Here is an 18,142-nt window from a genome sequence, read left to right on the forward strand (position 1 = left end):
GACAGAGAGAACATAGAAAGTATAGAATGACAAGAACATAGAAAGATGATCAAGGAAGGGTAAACCATAGAAAACCAGAATACGAAAGTTAGAATATCAAAGCACGATACATGAAATGATGACTTGCAGACAACCAACGATCGATTCAGACAATAGAAGGATCCTTATGTCACCAGTATCACAAATTTTTATTAGAAAGAATGAAGAAGGAGTCCAACACTATTAATTGAATGCAGAATGGCTGGAGAAGGAGAAAGAGGACCTAACCCTGAAGGACATGCGCCACGAATTATACCAGAGCGTAGTGTGGAAGAAAGGTTTCGCAAGCATAATCCACCAACTTTTGATGGCCTCGGTGATCCTCTGGATGCCGAGAGATGGGTAAGAGCTACTGAAAGGATACTCAACCACGTTGGCTGTGGGGATAGGGAGAAACTCACATGCGCGATTTTTCAACTCGTTGATGAGGCTGAATTCTGGTGGGAATCGGTGCGTCGAACCTTGACCCCTGAGCAATGGGAGGTGTACACGTGGAATGAATTTAAAGAAAGATTGTATGAAAAGTATATCCCTGGATGCTATAGGAAGAAGAAACAGGATGAGTTTTGGAATTTACGACAAGGAAGTATGACAGTCACTGAGTACGACCGAATGTTTAACCAGCTTTCGCGATATGCTCCACATCTAGTTGACACGGATGAGAAATGTGCAGAAAAGTTTCGACAAGGTCTGCGGCTTGAGATAGCCGTTCCAATAGCAAGTCAGGGAACGTTAACATATGCTCAATCTTTGAGCAGGGCCCTAAACATCGAAGCAATACTACCAAAAGAAAAAGAGAATGTGTTAGAACAAGCACCGACCCAAGACTATGGAAAAATGAAACGTAAATGGGAAGACGGAAATGAAGGAAACCCAGGAAAAAGAAAGCAACCATGGAGAGGAAATCGGCAACAACAACAAGGACATGCGGAAGGGAAGCCGTTATGTCCAACATGTCAGAAAAATCACTATGGTGAATGTAAGAGAGGTTCCAACGACTGCTTTAGGTGCAAGCAACCAGGGCATTTCGCCAGAGACTGTCCAAACAATAATGAGAACATGAGAATTCCACAACCTCATAACTTTGCCCCTCAAGGACAGAATCAGGTACCAATTGGTAATGAACGACCAAATCAGAGACAACCTGGACGTGCTAGGGCTTATGCTCTTAACCAGCAACAAGCAGCCCAAGCACCTGAAGATTTAGAAGGTACAATCGTCATAAATTGACGTATCTGCTTTAACATCAAGAGCTTCACACTTTTATCTCTACATGCATGTTAAGCTTAAAGTCTATGGTGGTGGAAGCTTTCGAGATGATATATAGAGAATGATAAGGAAGCATGACACGTTAGTCATATTGGGATTCAAAAAAAAAAAGAGAAGAGATTGATGGACATATTCGATCGAAAGATCAAAACCTTATAGGGCAAGCGGATTATTTTGCCTTTATAGAATCACTACGAACGAGAAAGTATGTGTAGTCTAGAAGTCGAGTTTACTAGCCAGGGTATTCCAATTTCGAGGACGAAATTATTTTTTTAGAGGGGAAGGATGTAACACCCCGATTTTTCCTAATAGGATTTCCTGAGAATACTTGAACTTAGAGTATTATTTAGGTGAATTCTCGCCCGGATAAAATTTTTATTGTTAAAAAAAAAGGGGTATTTCTTTTAATGAAAGTTTTTATTAAATTTTACCAACAGAGATTAAGTGCAGTTACATGACTATGCGGATTTATTTTATATTAACATCAGACGAGTTCAAAGGAAATGATCTTACATTTTATTTTATTTTTATTTACTTTTTAATTTGATTTGGGCCTAAATAAAATTATTATACTAACTTATCTAGTTTGGGTCTTACTTATTTTTTTTGAGTTAAGATTATGTGTATTTTGTAAGCCCATTTTGATCCATAATTTTTAATTCATGTCAGCCCACATGCCTTATTAAATTTTGTAGATTTTTTTGACTTTTATTTTTGTAGGGAGATTTGTGTTATTTTGGTAGCAGCCATTTGTCCTCATTCATCAAAAATTCATCCACGTATCACTCCACCATTCACCACATCCTAAGCCAATCACCTTACATGCATTTTACTTTTCTGAAATAAAATTGACATCTCAAGCTCATTCATACCACTTCACAGCAGACACAATTCTTCCTCCTATCTTTCTTACTTCCAGAATTTCGATCGAAACACAAGAAATCTCTTTAACAATATCTACCTCAAATCAAATTCAGCCATACACCAACAAATCAAAGAACACAGCTTGTAAGTACATATTTCTCAATCATTTTGCCCATTATATAAGAAAAGATTGAATTTTTGCATAAGAAAAAGACTGAATTTTTGCATAAGAAAAGATTACAATTTTTCCTTCACCTTTCAAAGAAAATAGAAGATTAGAATGTGATAGAGGATTTGAGATGATTTGGGGAGGGGTTTGGCCGGCGGTTTTAGCCGGAGAAGCAGAGCAGCATCGGCTGCTCGGCGTGGCAAGAGGAGGAGGCGTCGGCCACGGCGCCGGCGTTGTGACGGCGCTGCTGCTGCTGCGCTGTTGTCGACACGGCGCCGGCGGCGCCAGATCTGGAGGAAAGGAGAGGTAGCCGCGCTGCTCCGTGCAGGGATGGCGGAGGCAGCTGCTGCTGCCGGTCAAGACGGAGACGGGTGAAGGGAGGCGGCGGCGGCTGCTGTGCTGCGATCGATGCGGCGCTGGCGGTGGCTTCGCCGTCGACGGAGAAGAGGGAGAGATGAGAGGAGAAGAGAGAGGGCTGGGGGAAAAGAGAGAGAGAGAGAAGAAGAGAGAGAAGTCGGAAAAGAGAAGAGAGAGGAGTCGGAGGAGAGAAAGAGGGGGGCGGCTGCCGGCCTCCGTCGGGCGGCGCCGCCGTCAGGCGGCGGCGGCAGTAGCATGAAGAGGGAGAGAGAGTTAGGCTGTGCGTTGGGTGTGTGTGTGTGTGCGTGCGTCTGTGTGTGAGAGGCGAGAGACGGGAGAGAGGGGAGTCAGGGGACGGCGGCGTGGCCGGCGGCGGCCACCGCGGCCGGAGGCGAAGGAAGGGGAGGGAGGCTGCTGCTGCGCAGCTGCGTGCGTGTGTGTGTGTGTGTTTGTGTGTTTGTGTGTTTTAAAAAGAAGAAGAAAGAGTTTTGGCCTTGCCCTAATTAATTTGGATTTTCAATTGGGCTCAGATTGTACATAAAACTTGGGCTTTATTATTTAATCAAGTGGACTACTTCATTTACTTGTTTGGGCTTGAGCATTGGGCCGACTTTTAGATTTTAAGCTGGGCCAGATCTTTTATTTTCCTATCTATTCTTTTGGGCTTACTTATTAGTTAAGTTAGGACTATGATTTTATTTAATTTGGGCCTATATTATGATTCAGGATGGACTGATTTAATTAAAGTATTGGACTGCATTTTTATTTTAGATGTTGGGCTGATTTAATTTTTGTTAAATCATGCTTTACTTAAAATTGTTTAGTTAAGATCTTAATCAATTGATATATTAATATGACTATTTATTTTATTAAGTGTAATTATTTACCTTGTGTGATTTGAGAAATGATATGAATTTGCATAGTGAATAATGCAATAAAAATATTTTGATAATTTCGATTTTTAAGATTTTCAATTGAGTTTTGAAAATCCGGGCGCAGAATATTAAGATTTAGCAGCTTTGTAGAATCGTTAGCTCATGCGATACTTTGAGACCTATTAAGATTAGATTTGTCTTGTAGGTCCACTTGAGAGAAGGAATTAGCTTTGCTTTTACAAGAAGAGAATTGTACATCTTTTATCTACAGGCTTGTCCTATCAAGGTGGGTTTTATTTTCCAAAGTATGCTTTGAGTTATTGAGCTCTACTTGTATTATGCAAATGCAAATGAATGTCCATGTTAAAATGTTTCTTATATCTCTATTGTTTAAAGTGCTCCTATGTTATCTAACGATCGGGTCCTAGCCGGCGTAGCGATTGGATCGCCCTGGTTAGGATTGTGTACACACAAAGGGGGTATTGTGGGCTGCTCCCACTTGCCTCAGACTGTCAGACTTGGGTTGCTCCCATTTCTGAAACATGCATGGTAGTGGACCTCTGTGGGCTGCTCCCACATGTTCACGTTATAGGTGAAGCACCAATAGAGAAAAGACTGGAAATGGATCCCCAAATTTATTTTTTAAGTATGCATGGAATGCTTTCAAATATTTCTATGTTATACTGTTCATAGCATGGATTATTCTTTTAAATGGATTTTTCAAATGTTTTCAAATGGCTAAATCCACTGAGTATATTAGTACTCAGCCCTGCAATTGTTTTTAAAACCTTTTGCAGGTTGAGCGGCAGGTGGTGTCGTGCGAGGCTGAGGGATGATGTTGCTGTAGTTTCGTATAATAATTTCCGCTGCCATAATATTCACTTAGGTGGATAACTTTTGAGAATGACTCTTTAAATATTCCTAGCCTAATTATTATGAACTCTTTTGGCAATCGCATTTCTAGCAATTGAACCCCGCATATATGTATGTCTAGTATGAAGTCTTATCTTGTTGTCTCAGACCTCCGAACTTTTGATTCTGGTTGGGAAAATTTCTATCTTAACTGTTGTATTTATTATCCTTCAATTGCGGCACTCCTTTATTAACAATGTATTACCCAAATCTAAGAACATATCACCCTTTTTATTCTAACAAAGTCTAATAAATCCCATTAAGTAGCCGTTTCTTATTCTCCCGGGAGTCGGGCTGTTACAGGCACTTTGGTTAGTGCCAACGGAAATTCAAAATAAAACCAAAGTAAAATCTTGGCACTTATGGCACTAATAGTGCCATAAGTGCCTAACCCGACCCGGCACGCGATCCACGTGTCTGATCCTACCCGGTCCGCCTCATTAAGGGTAAAAACGTCCAAATCAATAAAAATGACCAAATTTTATATTTTTCAATGTGTGGCCATAAATTGTGTTTTATGCTTTATTTTGGCTACTTCAAAAATTTACTCAATCAAATTAACCATTAATTAGCCTCACATTTTTTCATTTTCATTTAATTATATTTTAAATAAAATATGTAATACACATATTAAATGAAATATCATAAAAGGATTTGATATATGATATATAAAAACTGAAATTAAAATGAACCAGTTATGATAATTTGAAATTTATATTTTTAAGTAATAACATTTTTCTTGGAACTAGAAACCTCATTTTACATATTTTGAATTTTCCTTTTTTTCTTAATTTTAATTTTTTTTATTATATATTTCTACTTATTTATATAAAAAATTATTATTATGACATTATGTAATTATTATAGAATCATACCATAGTATATATTATAGTTTGTTTTAAGAAACAATAAATCAATATATAATAGTCATTTAACATATTTAGATTTTATTTAATTTTTAAATTTTAGTTAGATACTATATCTTAGTTTAACTCTAACTATTACCGTACCGCACAAAAGCTAATTCTAGGTGTATTATAAAAATATCTAGGTGGTAGAGATAATCAATATCTCAAAAAAAAAAAAAATTGAAAAAAAATATAAATTCTAGTATATTAGAGCATCTATAGTGAGGCTCTTGCACCCGGCTCGAGCCCCGCCGCTAGCGCCCCCTCACCGCTACCGCACTCGCCTAGATTGTATCTGGTTGTAAAATTGAAGCTAAGCTTGAAGGTTTTCAATTAATAGCACGCACCATTAGTAAAACAAAAAATTGAAAGTAACGGTCAGTCGATTTTTTTTAAATTTGCTGAGGGTAACGATTGTTTTCAATTTTTTTATTCAATTTTTAATCTATAAATACTACTTCTTCACACTCCATTTCTCACACCAATTTATACTATAAAATCTCCCATTTCTCATTTTCCTCCTCCAAAAATATTGTATTCTTCTTCCCACTCTTCTTTCAAAGGTTCTGGCTGTTCTCGTTTTCAACGTTGATCTCGTTGTTCAATTCATGCAACTTGTAAATCAATTTTTAGAAATTCTCCACGCAATTGGTCCGCCCGATAGTCCTTTTTAGGCGAACTCTGAAGAAGAAAGCTTACACTCATTAGAATCGTGAAGCCCTGAACGACTTTATCGAAATTATTTCGCTTCCAATCTTGTCTACCTCAATTCCATCTTTCGGCGCCGTTTTCGTATATGCCGCGACTTGTTCTTGTGCATCGTTAATGACGTTCTGTCTGATCCTTACTTCCAACAGCGTGAGGACTTCATTAGGAGACAAGATTTTACACTGTTGCATAAATGCACAATTTAAATTCGGCAACTGGCAAATGAAGGTTTTGTTGATTTGTACGACGAGTATCTACAGATCGCGAAGTCTACATCACTGGATTGCTTGAGAAAATTTCATCGAGCAATCGTCCAAGTATTCGGCCTGGAATACTTGAGGAGGCCGACTTCCACCGACTGTCAAAGGCTACTTGCAATGCATGAGGCAAAGTACAGGTTCCCTAGTAATGAACGTGGAAGAATTGTCAAACGGCGTGGCAAGGAGCACACACCCGAGGTGATCATGGCGAGTCGACGATCATCCTCGAAGTCGTCGCATCCCAAGATCTGTGGATGTGGCATGCATTTTTGGGGTACCCGACTCAAACAACGACATCAATATGCTCAATGCATCTGTATTGTTTAATGAAATTCTTGAGGGAAGGGCTGCACCGGTGACATTCGAGGTCAACGGCTCCTACTACACGATGGGATACTGCTTAACCAACGACATCTACCTCTATTGGTCCACTTTCGTGAAGAGTCCTTCATTCCCGTCGGACGAGAAGAATATGAGATTTAAGTTGATGCAAGAAGCGGCTCAGAAGGACATAGAACGAACTTTTAGCGTCCTTCAAGCTCGTTGGGTTATTATCAAATGACCTGTTCTTTATGGAAGAAGGAGTAGTTGAACGACATCATGTTTGTGTGTATCATTTTGCACAACATAATAATCGAATATGAATGTGACTACGTATCAAAATGATAAGAGGTGGGAAACAACGAGGCGTCGAGTAGCTTGGCTCTAGATCTCGTCCTCGCACCGGAGCTCCGCTGGAATTTCGACAGTATTTAGCTCGGCAAGCCTCTCTTCGCAACTGATGAATGCATAATCGTCTCAGCTCAAATTTTAATCGAGCACATTTTGGCTCGATTTGGTCTGTTTCAGCCATAATTAAATTATTGTTATTTTATTTTAATTATTTTAATTTTATTTTAATTATTGCATTTTATTTTAATTAATGTAATTTTGAAATTTAATTTGAATGAAATATTGAATTTTAAAATTGAATAAGTTGATTGGAATGAAATAAAAAAGAAATATTTAGAGCTCCTTGCTGTGGAGTAAAGGTTCTAATTAAGTGGAGACCACCCCATTAGAGTCCCCTAAAGATGCTCTATCATTGCGGATACTCTTATATTGATCATTTAAAAAAAATGAATAATTACTTGCACAATGCACGTACTTTTCAAGCAAATCACAGTCATTGAAAAAAATAAACTTAAACTTTATCAAAATATTCAAAGCGAACTTAAAAATCATTTTTTATGAAGATTTTAATGAAAAAAAATAAAATAAAAAATTACATGGCGGCCATTATAGGCAGAAATTCCCAGCTTTAGAGTTCATCTCAAGAAGGATGGAAAAAGTGCAAAATTGTGGGATAATTGTGTGTGTCTTTCCTCAAATTAAAAACTTGTTTACATTTGGACGTACGTTACGACGTCAGGTTCATTGGTATCTAACTAAGATTTACTTATAATCTCAATTAAAATTTATTAATTACAATTAGATTTGAATTAACAATTTTTTTGGTTTACTATATATGAGTACCAAACAAAAGGACTGAATGTATCATGTATGATTTTTGTAAATCAATAAACTTCGTATGAGGTGTCCGTTAATATGAATATAAACTGGAAATAAATTGCACCGCCAACTCAAAGGATTTAATGTTGGTGGATACAGCAACTCACTCCACTACCACTAGTATATAAATAGCATTTGTTGTAATACCGAAAAAAGAAAAAAGTTGCAATTCAAGTTCGAATCACATAAATAAGAGAGAGAGAGAGAGAGAGAGAGAGAGAGAGAGAGAGAGAGAGGTAAGATGTCAATTGTGAGAGGGTAGAAAAGAAGGAAGTAGAGAGGTAACATGTCAATTATAAGGAGGTAGAGTTAAGTGGGATATTGCCTTTACGATAAGTGGCAAAATTTATGACTTTTACTTTTCTTGCAGATATAAAAAGACATTAAACGAAATTTGTAGGCATTATATAAGTTGTCGCAAACAAACATGCATGTACCTTTGCATTCATTTTTATTTTTAAAAGCTGGAGGCTGTTAGCTATATATACCACCCGAAGTTCATTTTATTTATTTATTTATTTGAAAGATCAAAATATATAGAAGATTATATAAATGATGTGTATAACCCAATCCTTACAAAGAACAAAAGAATATATTACATACTAAAAGTGATACAAATTAACTTTTGGATATAGGCATTAATTGGTCCGTTAATGAATAATAAAACGAACAGGGTATCTCTAAAAGTTAATCTTCACACGTTTTACAATTTTATTGATATCCTGATTAATTTCTTTAAAAATAAGTTAGTTTCTTGCTTTTCATATTCTTCAAACAATGCATTGTCAGATAAAATTTAATATTTTTTTCTCTATCTTTCTTAAGTTCATTTATAAATTGTGAATAACTGAAATAATTTACTTTTTAAAAGATAAAAGTACTTACCAATTATGAATTCACCAAATCCAAGACACGATGTCCGTAATTCAATTAGCTAGGAAAATTCAAATTCTAAACAACCGGACATGAGACGCCTGCAGCAAACTTATTATCGCGATCAATTTGTACACCACATTTCTGGTTAGTTTAATTAATATTAGTATCGCAAATTCTTATGCCAGATCGCATGTGTAAATGAGACGGGTTAGATCGAAGCTGGAGAGCGGTCTAAGTATGAGTCTGCGCGCGTATCAGAGCAGATTTGAGCGGGCTTGCACACGGATCTGGGCCGGATAATTTAAAAACTAGTTATTGTTGTGATGAAAAGTAATAATCGACATGAAGAAACGTAATATTTTTGAAACAATACCTTTCTTTATATCAATAATTGCTTTTTATTACAATAATAATTATTTGACCAAAATAATTACACCGCCGCCATGCCCTCCGCTGCTCTGCCAGTGAGGAGTGGTAGAAAATCATGAATTATTCAAAATAATTATTATTGTGATGAAAAGTAATAATAGACATGAAGAAAGTAATGTTTTTCAAATTGATTAGATAATAATTTTGTAAATTATAGAGAAATTAAATTAAAGTCATAATTTTTGCAAAACTCAAATTATTACAATTATAAATTTAACCGTTAATATAATGTTTAATTATGCCAAAAAGCTGTTTATTAACTACCATTATATTTTTTTTAATATTCCATTTACATTCTTCCATTTAAATATATGTAGTATAATAAGACAAAATTTCATGAACTAAAAGAAGGTAAATTTTCAACAGATATTTCAAATTTTAGGTTCTTTACATGACTACACCATTCATATTTAGGTTTCTTACGTGTATCATCTATATAATTTAAAATTTTAAATTAAAATATAAAATATTTTTTCCATGCACAATGAGGGTAAATATTCTAATTGTATTTAAAAACCAAAATTGAAGAAATACAAGCTACATATATGGAGTATATTTGAATTAATCAAATAAAAATTATGCTATTATGAAAAAGAGAATTAAAGACAATTCAATATTTAAATAAAATACAACTTGCACGTTATCGAGAACTTGAATCAAAGACAAATTATTGTGTGCTTTGTGCTCTCGCCATGTGGAAGATATTGACCATCTTATGTGCTCTCTTGTAGCCTATCGTATGATATTTGACGAAAGTATTTCAGTTGGCTTGAGATTGAAGCGGTGGGCTGCAACATTCTTAGGAATCATTTCGAACAATTTGTTTGTCTTCGAAAGCGAAAGGGTTCAAAGAAATTTTTGAACATTATTTGGCAATGTGCTTGTTAGAGCATTTGGAGAGCTAGAAATGATGCTATCTTCAAGGAAAGTTCACTAGATGTGGGACTTCGATCTTTTTTCTTCTCTTCGTTTGTTTATTCGGTTCACGATTGGTGCTCTAACCCTTTTGCTTTTTACCGTCTTAATTGACTGAACCTTTATAAAGACTTTGATGTAAGGGTTCGAGTACCCTTGTACTCGCTTTTATTATATTTTTTGACTTTTCAAATAAAAAAAATTAGAATCAAAGACATCTTAAAGAAATAGTAATATTTAATATCTCAACTTTGCTTTAATTAGGCATCGTCAACAGGTTAAAAGGACTTCGATTTCAGCATTTACGGATCACACAATTTTAACTCAGGTTAAAAGTAATGGCTTGCATTTATTTTTATCAACTGCATTTATACCTAAAACTTATATCATAAAGTACACAAACTACAAATAAAATAACAAGGTTTGAACAAAATTTGTTCGGATACAAACAAGGTTAAATTTTTTTAAAAATCAATTTATTTATAAATTTGATTCAAGTTTAAAAGGATTTAGTTAGTTTTATTGTTTTCTCCATATTGTAGTTTTTTCGTAATTTTTTAACAAATTTTTTTTATTTTTTGTTATTTTATTTGTAGTTTGTGTACTTTAAAAATAATAATAATTAAAAAGGTTATTAAAAAATTACAAAAAAATTACAATATAAAGAAAACAATAAAACTAGCTAAATCCTATTTTATTTTGAACCAAAATTTTTAAATAAATTTATTTTATGAAGTATTTAACTATATTTTGTTCGGACAAATTTTGTCCAAATAACATTATTGTATCATAAATCTGTCGGATATATACCATTTTTTTGGCAACAGTATCTGTATCAAATTGGGATAATTGGCAAATGCGGCGGTATCTATTTTTGTATATATATGTATATTTTTATTATTATTAACCTTTTCTTTTATGAGATAGTACGTAGTTGCTAAACAAATCATGAATTAACTCCTAGAATTATATTTACACAAATTAAAATTTTAATTTGTCACAATATTTAATACTCGTCAAAATTTTCCGACAATCTAAACTTTTAAATTCCTAGCTAGAATTTGTGATGTCGATAAAATGAATATTTTATAATACTTGTTTACAAGTAATTCCACAATTCACAAACCCTATGACTCTATTCATACCCATATAATGCATATGGTAAATTACTTTACTTCTTAAATCCGTCAAAACCCAACCTTTAATTTCCCAAATTTAGGGTTGGAACGCACATGAGATCTTCTGTTCCCAAATATAGTGTTTACCACCATGTACCACTCTCATTATGTTATAATTTTAAATTGTTTTTTGTTCAATTTTAATTTATTATGCATTAAAATAATATAAAGATAATTAACAAGGGTTCACTCATCCAATTAAGGTTTATAATTATTTTTTTATATTTATTTGAATTAATAATAAATTATTTGGTTCATTAATTCAAAGTTAGGGTATATAATTTTTTAAATTCCAATTTTTTAATGATAAATATTTATTAGAGTTCATAATATAATAATAATTTTTATTTTTATAAAAAATAATTATAAAATAAAGAAATTAAGAGTGGTACACGGTGATACACACTATATTTGGGGACAGAGAATCTCATCTGTAAAAATTGGTATTGAATTTCGCCAAAAAGGTTTTGTTACTGCTGATACGTCGAATTTGTGCGATGGCCATCAGGGCACATATATGTATATCTTCAGAATCAAGACATGGTTAATGATGAAAATCGAAGGGAAAATGAATAGAAAAGTATTAGTAAACAACTTCTGTTTTGAGTTGTCAAATTCGAAGCTAAATTATATTCGTCGATGCATCAATTTCTTTCTATTCAAATGAAAATAAATGAAACGGAATCTGTAAATATCTTAAGAAAATATTAATGAGATAAATCAAACTTAATGTTACGCTGAATAACTATATAACAAATTACATTAAAATTTGTACTAGTATACATGTGTTACCTTATAAATATGACCTTCATATATTTTGCGACGAAATGTATATGTACGCAAGCGGGACCTCTACGTACCACACAAAAGTGGGAACACAACCCACATAAAAGTGGGAAAACTACACCGTACGCAGGCGGGAATGAAATCAAGACCTCACAAGGAGAGTCTGTGGGTGCAACTTTTCCACTTGAGCTAGGCCTCATTGACCATAATAGCTAAAAAGCATAAAATTAGAGAAGCCATGAAATTATAATCTATTAATATAAGTACATTTTAGAGAATAAGTTATCTTTCTACCCTATAGTTCAATAGTGAGGGTGAGTTTCGAAGCACGCTACGAACAACCATACACATTCCACACAATAAGCATATATTCGAATGTATATGTTCGAATTAAATTGAAATTATAATTAATCACTCCTAACTAGTAATCAATAAACTATAATTGAAGAATGGATGCGACGTATATATGTAAACAAGTAAAATTTAGGGACGGAACAATGGAGCCTCTCTAGATGGTTTCATCCCTTTTCTTTTTTCAAAAATAGGAAAATCAAATTCCACCCAATTTCCAATGTAATTTACCCGTCTCTAAATAAACATAGAGATAAATATTTTCGTTGCGTTTCATATTTTTAATGCCAATTTTTTCACTTTTTCGATTTTCCGTACTATAGTAATTAAAAAAAATGTAAATCCGCATACTTCCTTGATATATGTGTTTTGATGGCATCGGGATGCTTAGGGGATGTTTGGCTTAGATCATGAAAAAGTTAGATGGGATTAAAGAACTTTTTGCACGAGCTTATAAGTTATTGAACTTAATTTCTGCGCTTACAAACTACTCCCTCCGTCCCGTTAATGAAGTCCCCTTTCTTTTGGGCACGGGTATTTAGGAGAGTTAAAATGGATGTAAAAGTAGTAGGGACCTGTCATATCCCAGTTTTTAATCACTGATTAAAGACTTAATAATTAGGGTTCGGCATCCATTAATAATAAAACTGATTTGATTAATCTGATGTGATTTAATTGTTATATATGAGTTTTGATGTGCTAAATTCTTATTATTATTATTTGAATCCGTTTGAGATTTAAAGGATTATTGAGTAGTCAATAATTATTATTTCGGATTATAACTGACTTAGCAAAGTCATGTTAATTAATTTATATACAATAGAAATAGTATTTCTATTATTTACTTGAAGTCGTAATTAATTTTCGACTTATAAAACGAGTTATAAAATATGTAATTTATAGAGAGTTATAACGAAGCTTCGTTATATGAGAACCCGAAATTAGTATTACAAATACAGAATAAGGATTTTATTCATCACATTCATCTAGCACCTACACATTTCCACATCCATCTTACTCTTAAATAAATTGATGGTGTTGGAAACACTCATCATATGCCAACCATCCCACTAAACACTCATCATATGCCAACCATCCCACTAAACACTCATCATTCCACTAAACACTCATTATTACACACACTCATCATTCCACTAAACACTCTTTACACCTTCTTTTGCCAGCCATCTTCTACACCTTTAACATCTCAACATGCAATTAGCTTTTATTTAATCAAAATCAGCAGCCAACACTCCTCCCATTCCTCCTAACATTCTGATCCAAGCTCTACGTTCTTATGCTTGAATTATAATTCACTGATTCCAGCTTTCCAAATCAGTTTCCAAGATTTCCCAAAACAAGAAAGAGGTAATAAACGTCCATTAATTCTTCCAATTCTTTCATAGTTTTCAGATCCAAAATTTCATTGTTAAGCTTGGCTGAATAAATTCGCAGATCCAATTTTGGTGAATTCAGAAAGAAGATTTTCCTCATTTCCTACTCATATCAAGGTTACCTCCTATTTCCTCCATACACTTACTGTAAAATTCGAACCATCAAGAACATCAACACACGCACTCATAATCATTATTTTCCTAACTATTACAGTTACAAGATTTCAAGGAATTGATTTTGATAAAAAAAAAAAAAAAACTGAATAATACACACGCACACATGTATTTACTATATGTTTTCTATCTATTACAAGTACACATCAATTGTTGTAGAAGAAGAAACGAAAAAGAACAGATTTTGAAAACCCTAAGTGCTCCTTAGTGTAAACTGAAATTTTAGGATTTCTTGAGTCTCTTTCTTGTGTGTGTCCGGGAACGGAGTGATGGGGGTGAGAGCAGCCAGCGGCTGCTCATGGCCGGCGACGGCTAGGCGGTTGTCCTGCCAAAACGAGAGAGAAGAGGGTAGAGAGAGAGATGGTTAGGGATTCTGTAAAAAAAGAAAAGAGAAGAGAAGGGAGAACAGGGGAGGGAAAGAGAGATAAAGGAGAGAGAACTTATCTTTCCGGAGGCGGCATCGGCAGCGGCGACACGGCGGCGGGAGCACCGAGCTGTTCCTGGTCGGCCGGAAAAGAGGAAAAGAGGGGGAGCTCAGATCTGGAGCCTACCTTCCCGGCGAGGCAAGGCTCGGCCTCCACCGCGATTCCAGCCAGACGAACGACGGAGGAGGCGACGGACAACGGCCGGAGAAGGCACATGCAGCGACGAAGAGGCCTCTGCCACCCTGTTCCAAGGCTAGGGACGACCAGGTGGCGCCGTGCTTGGCCACGGCGGAGGCGGCAGTGGCACGCGAAGGAGACGGAGGCGACTGTACCAGCGAGAGAGAGGGAAGAGGAGACCGAGGAAATGAAAAGAGAGGGGACGAGGCGACGGCGAGGCGGCGCGCCGGAGGCGGCGCCGACCTCAGCCGAGTGAGAGTGAGAGAGACGAGAGAGGCAGACCGAGAGGGAGAGAGTGAGAAAGGTGTGCGTGTGTTATGTGTTTTGTGTGTGTGGTATATGTTGGAGTATGTATTAGGGTTAGGTTTAGAGTGGGCCGAAATTTTTTAAAAAAAAGAGTGAGTGGGCCGATTTTTATTAATTTGGGCTCATGTTTTAATTTGTTTGGGCCGATTTTATTTTACTTCTGCTGGGCTCTTTTTGTTTTAAAATTGATGGGTTTTTATTTTAGTTGTGAAGGCTAATTTTATTTAAATGCTTGGGCTATTGTTTTAAATATAGGCCTACGAATTTTGGCCTTATTTCTTAAAAAAAAAAATGTTTAAATTTTCACTAAATTACTTAGTGAATTTAAATCTCTTGATTTAAATTTTAATATTGGAAGTTGGGATTATTTATTCTAAATGAAGTACATTCTATTATTTAAATTATTAATGGACTTTAAAGCAAATATTTTGGGATTAAGCCCCATTTATTATATGATAAAATTATTTTCAAAGCTTACGAGTATGGATTTTTTTTTTATGGTTAAAATGTTTTATTTCATATCAATGGATTTTAAAATGTTTTATTATTTATAAATGAATAATGGAATTTCTTATTTATTTACATGATAAAAAAAATGTGGAATTGTGTTATAGAATGATTAAGTATATGATTTACTTTATCAAATGAGCTTGGGATTTAATTGAGATATTAAATTGCTAAGCATGTGTTTATAAATGATTTATTTATTTAAGTGATGACAATGTGCGAAGTATTGGAAAGCATGATTTATAATTTTCAGGGTGATAATATATGGCTTGTTCTTAATTGATGGAGTACTTGACTAAATGACGGGTATAGAGGGAGGTTATGGATTATGTACATGTTGATGTTCGAACAAATGGGTTCGAACCTATATGATAGTTACATGATAATTGGTTACATTTTATTGATTGAATGAAACGAGATTAATATGGATGCTAGAACCCTAAAACATTAAAAGATACCTTAGGCACGTAGAATTAGACTTTGTCTTATGACAATTTCTTCACGAACTTATCGACTCTTCATCAATGAAGGTCCGTGCGACAGAAAGTGAAGCAGAAGAAGAAACGACTCCACGCCAGCTTTAAGAACAATTGAGGTGGGCATTATTTTATTATTACGTATATAGAGATCCCCTGCGTGACGTAGGCCTCATATGCGAATATATATGCATGATATGTTTTGACTATTTATTCAGTTCTTATGAAATGCTTATATGTTTAATGCCCTTTATGAAAATGAAAATGTTATGAAAATGAAATGTTTATGAAATGATTGACTGCCAAAATATTTATGTTTTTTTTTATATGTATCCTATCTGTGTTGGTTCGCCAACTTTAAAGGAAATCCAATTGGGATCCTATGCTAGACAAAGGTCGCTAGCTAGGGTTAACGTGTACACTCATGGAGACCGCGAGTCGCTTGCGACCGGTCTTGGCGTCCGTGGTAAGGAGGCCTCCTTCCCGGCGCGTGATAGAAAGGGCAGATATGGATCATATAGACTGAAAATGGGATGCATCCACCTTTATGAAAATGAACGAAATGTTTTAGTAAGCGCAGGTCATTTATGAAAACCCCTGTGTGTTACTGTTATGGCAGTTCAATTTATATATGTATGCATGTTGTATTTTCGGCTTATGTCACTGAGTATTTTTATACTCAGCCCTGCATGTATTTCTAAATGTGCAGGTTGAGCAGGCGATGGAATGGATCGGTGTTGAGCGGATTTTCCTTTTGATGTTTATGTAATGAAACCTTGAGTATGCATCTCCATATGCATAACTCACACGTTTTTCCGCTGCAAACACTCTGAATTTGTTATTGTATTGTGGAACTTATTACTCCTTCATTTTGTTTAACTTTCATTTGGGGTTTAGTCGTTATGGCTGGCTCGTTTGTTAATTACCCAAGTGGTTATATATATATATATATACCACTAGTTTGTTGTTATAAATGTTGGTTATTTAGTAAATCCCTTTTTAAATTCCATTTCTTATTGTTCACCCAAGTCATAACCCCGGTTAACCCGTCATTGGGATAGTGGGCTGTGACAGGACCACATTATTTAATGTTATTTTATTTACTAATTCAATTAACTAATACAACAAGGAATATAGCAAAATTAAAAAACTGGAAATTAATCAAAATCACTTCCGGTGGTTTCTCCGGCCACCTTCTGGAAATTTTATCTCTCATTGAGACCCTTCTCTCTCCGGTGGTCTCTCTCCGGCGATCTCCGGCGGTCTCTCTCCCAGATCTAGCAAAATTGAGTCCGGCGCTGGGCAGAGAACCACCATGGCCAGAGATCTGTCCGCCGCCACCACCAGCGCCCTCTTCCTTCCCTATTCTCTCCCTGTCTCCGGCGACAACTGCACCACCCTCTGTAAATATGCAACCCCACCCCAACAACCAAAACCAGACAATTTTCCCTAAATACCTGCAAATCCCTAAATTATTTGAGCAGATCTGCCCGCGGTGGAAGGCGGCGTAGGAGGAGGCGCGAAGCGGCGGTGGCGTTGGAGTCGGTGAAGACGGAAGCGCGAGGCGGCGGAGACCCGATGCGGAGCAGGAGGTGTTGGAGGCGGCGCGAGTTGCGTTGGCGGCGGAGACGCGAGGCGGAGCAGGAGGTGTTGGAGGCGGCGCGAGTTGCGTTGGCGGCGGAGACGCGAGGCGGAGCAGGAGGTGTTGGAGTCCGGCGCAGTGGTGGTAGAGGCGGTGAAGGTGGAGAGGTGGGAAGCGGTGGAAGAGGATGGCGGTGGAAGAGGATGGCGGTGGAGGAGATTGAGAGAGAAAATAGAGAGAGGCAGTGGGGTTGAGACGAGAGAGAGAGAGAAAAGCAAGTGGGTATAAAGACTTAATTAAATGCTTAATTGAGTCCTAATTATTGCCAAAAAAGGAAAGGGGACTTGTTACTTGGGACGGCTCAAAAAGGAATACGGGACTTGAATATTGGGACGGAGGGAGTATTTAGAAGCTTGTGTCAACAAATAGTTGTTAAAAATTTAGAGGGTCTTTGGCTAAACTTATTTGAAAGAGCTTATAAGCTCTTGGAGCTTATAAGATGTTTTAAGAACGCTTATAAGATGTAATTTTTAAGAGCTTATAAGTTGTCAAAGTATTTAGATAATTGAGCTTATAATCGAAAGAGAGAATTTTTTTGCTAGAAAGATAAAATATTTTTTTGGAGAGAGAAAATCGAAGAAAGATGAACTTGGA

At 35.8% G+C, this 18,142-nt stretch overlaps 1 protein-coding gene across 1 annotated transcript; it reads left to right on the plus strand.

The window, feature by feature from the left end:
• Nucleotides 1–237: 237 nt before the first annotated feature.
• Nucleotides 238–1,269, plus strand: LOC130990412 (uncharacterized). The gene has a single exon (XM_057914648.1). The coding sequence runs from the start codon at nt 238–240 to the stop codon at nt 1,267–1,269; it is 1,032 nt and encodes a 343-aa protein (XP_057770631.1).
• Nucleotides 1,270–18,142: the final 16,873 nt, after the last annotated feature.

The sequence above is a fragment of the Salvia miltiorrhiza genome, chromosome 6, assembly GCF_028751815.1.
Source record: "Salvia miltiorrhiza cultivar Shanhuang (shh) chromosome 6, IMPLAD_Smil_shh, whole genome shotgun sequence".
Classification (NCBI taxonomy): domain Eukaryota; kingdom Viridiplantae; phylum Streptophyta; class Magnoliopsida; order Lamiales; family Lamiaceae; genus Salvia; species Salvia miltiorrhiza.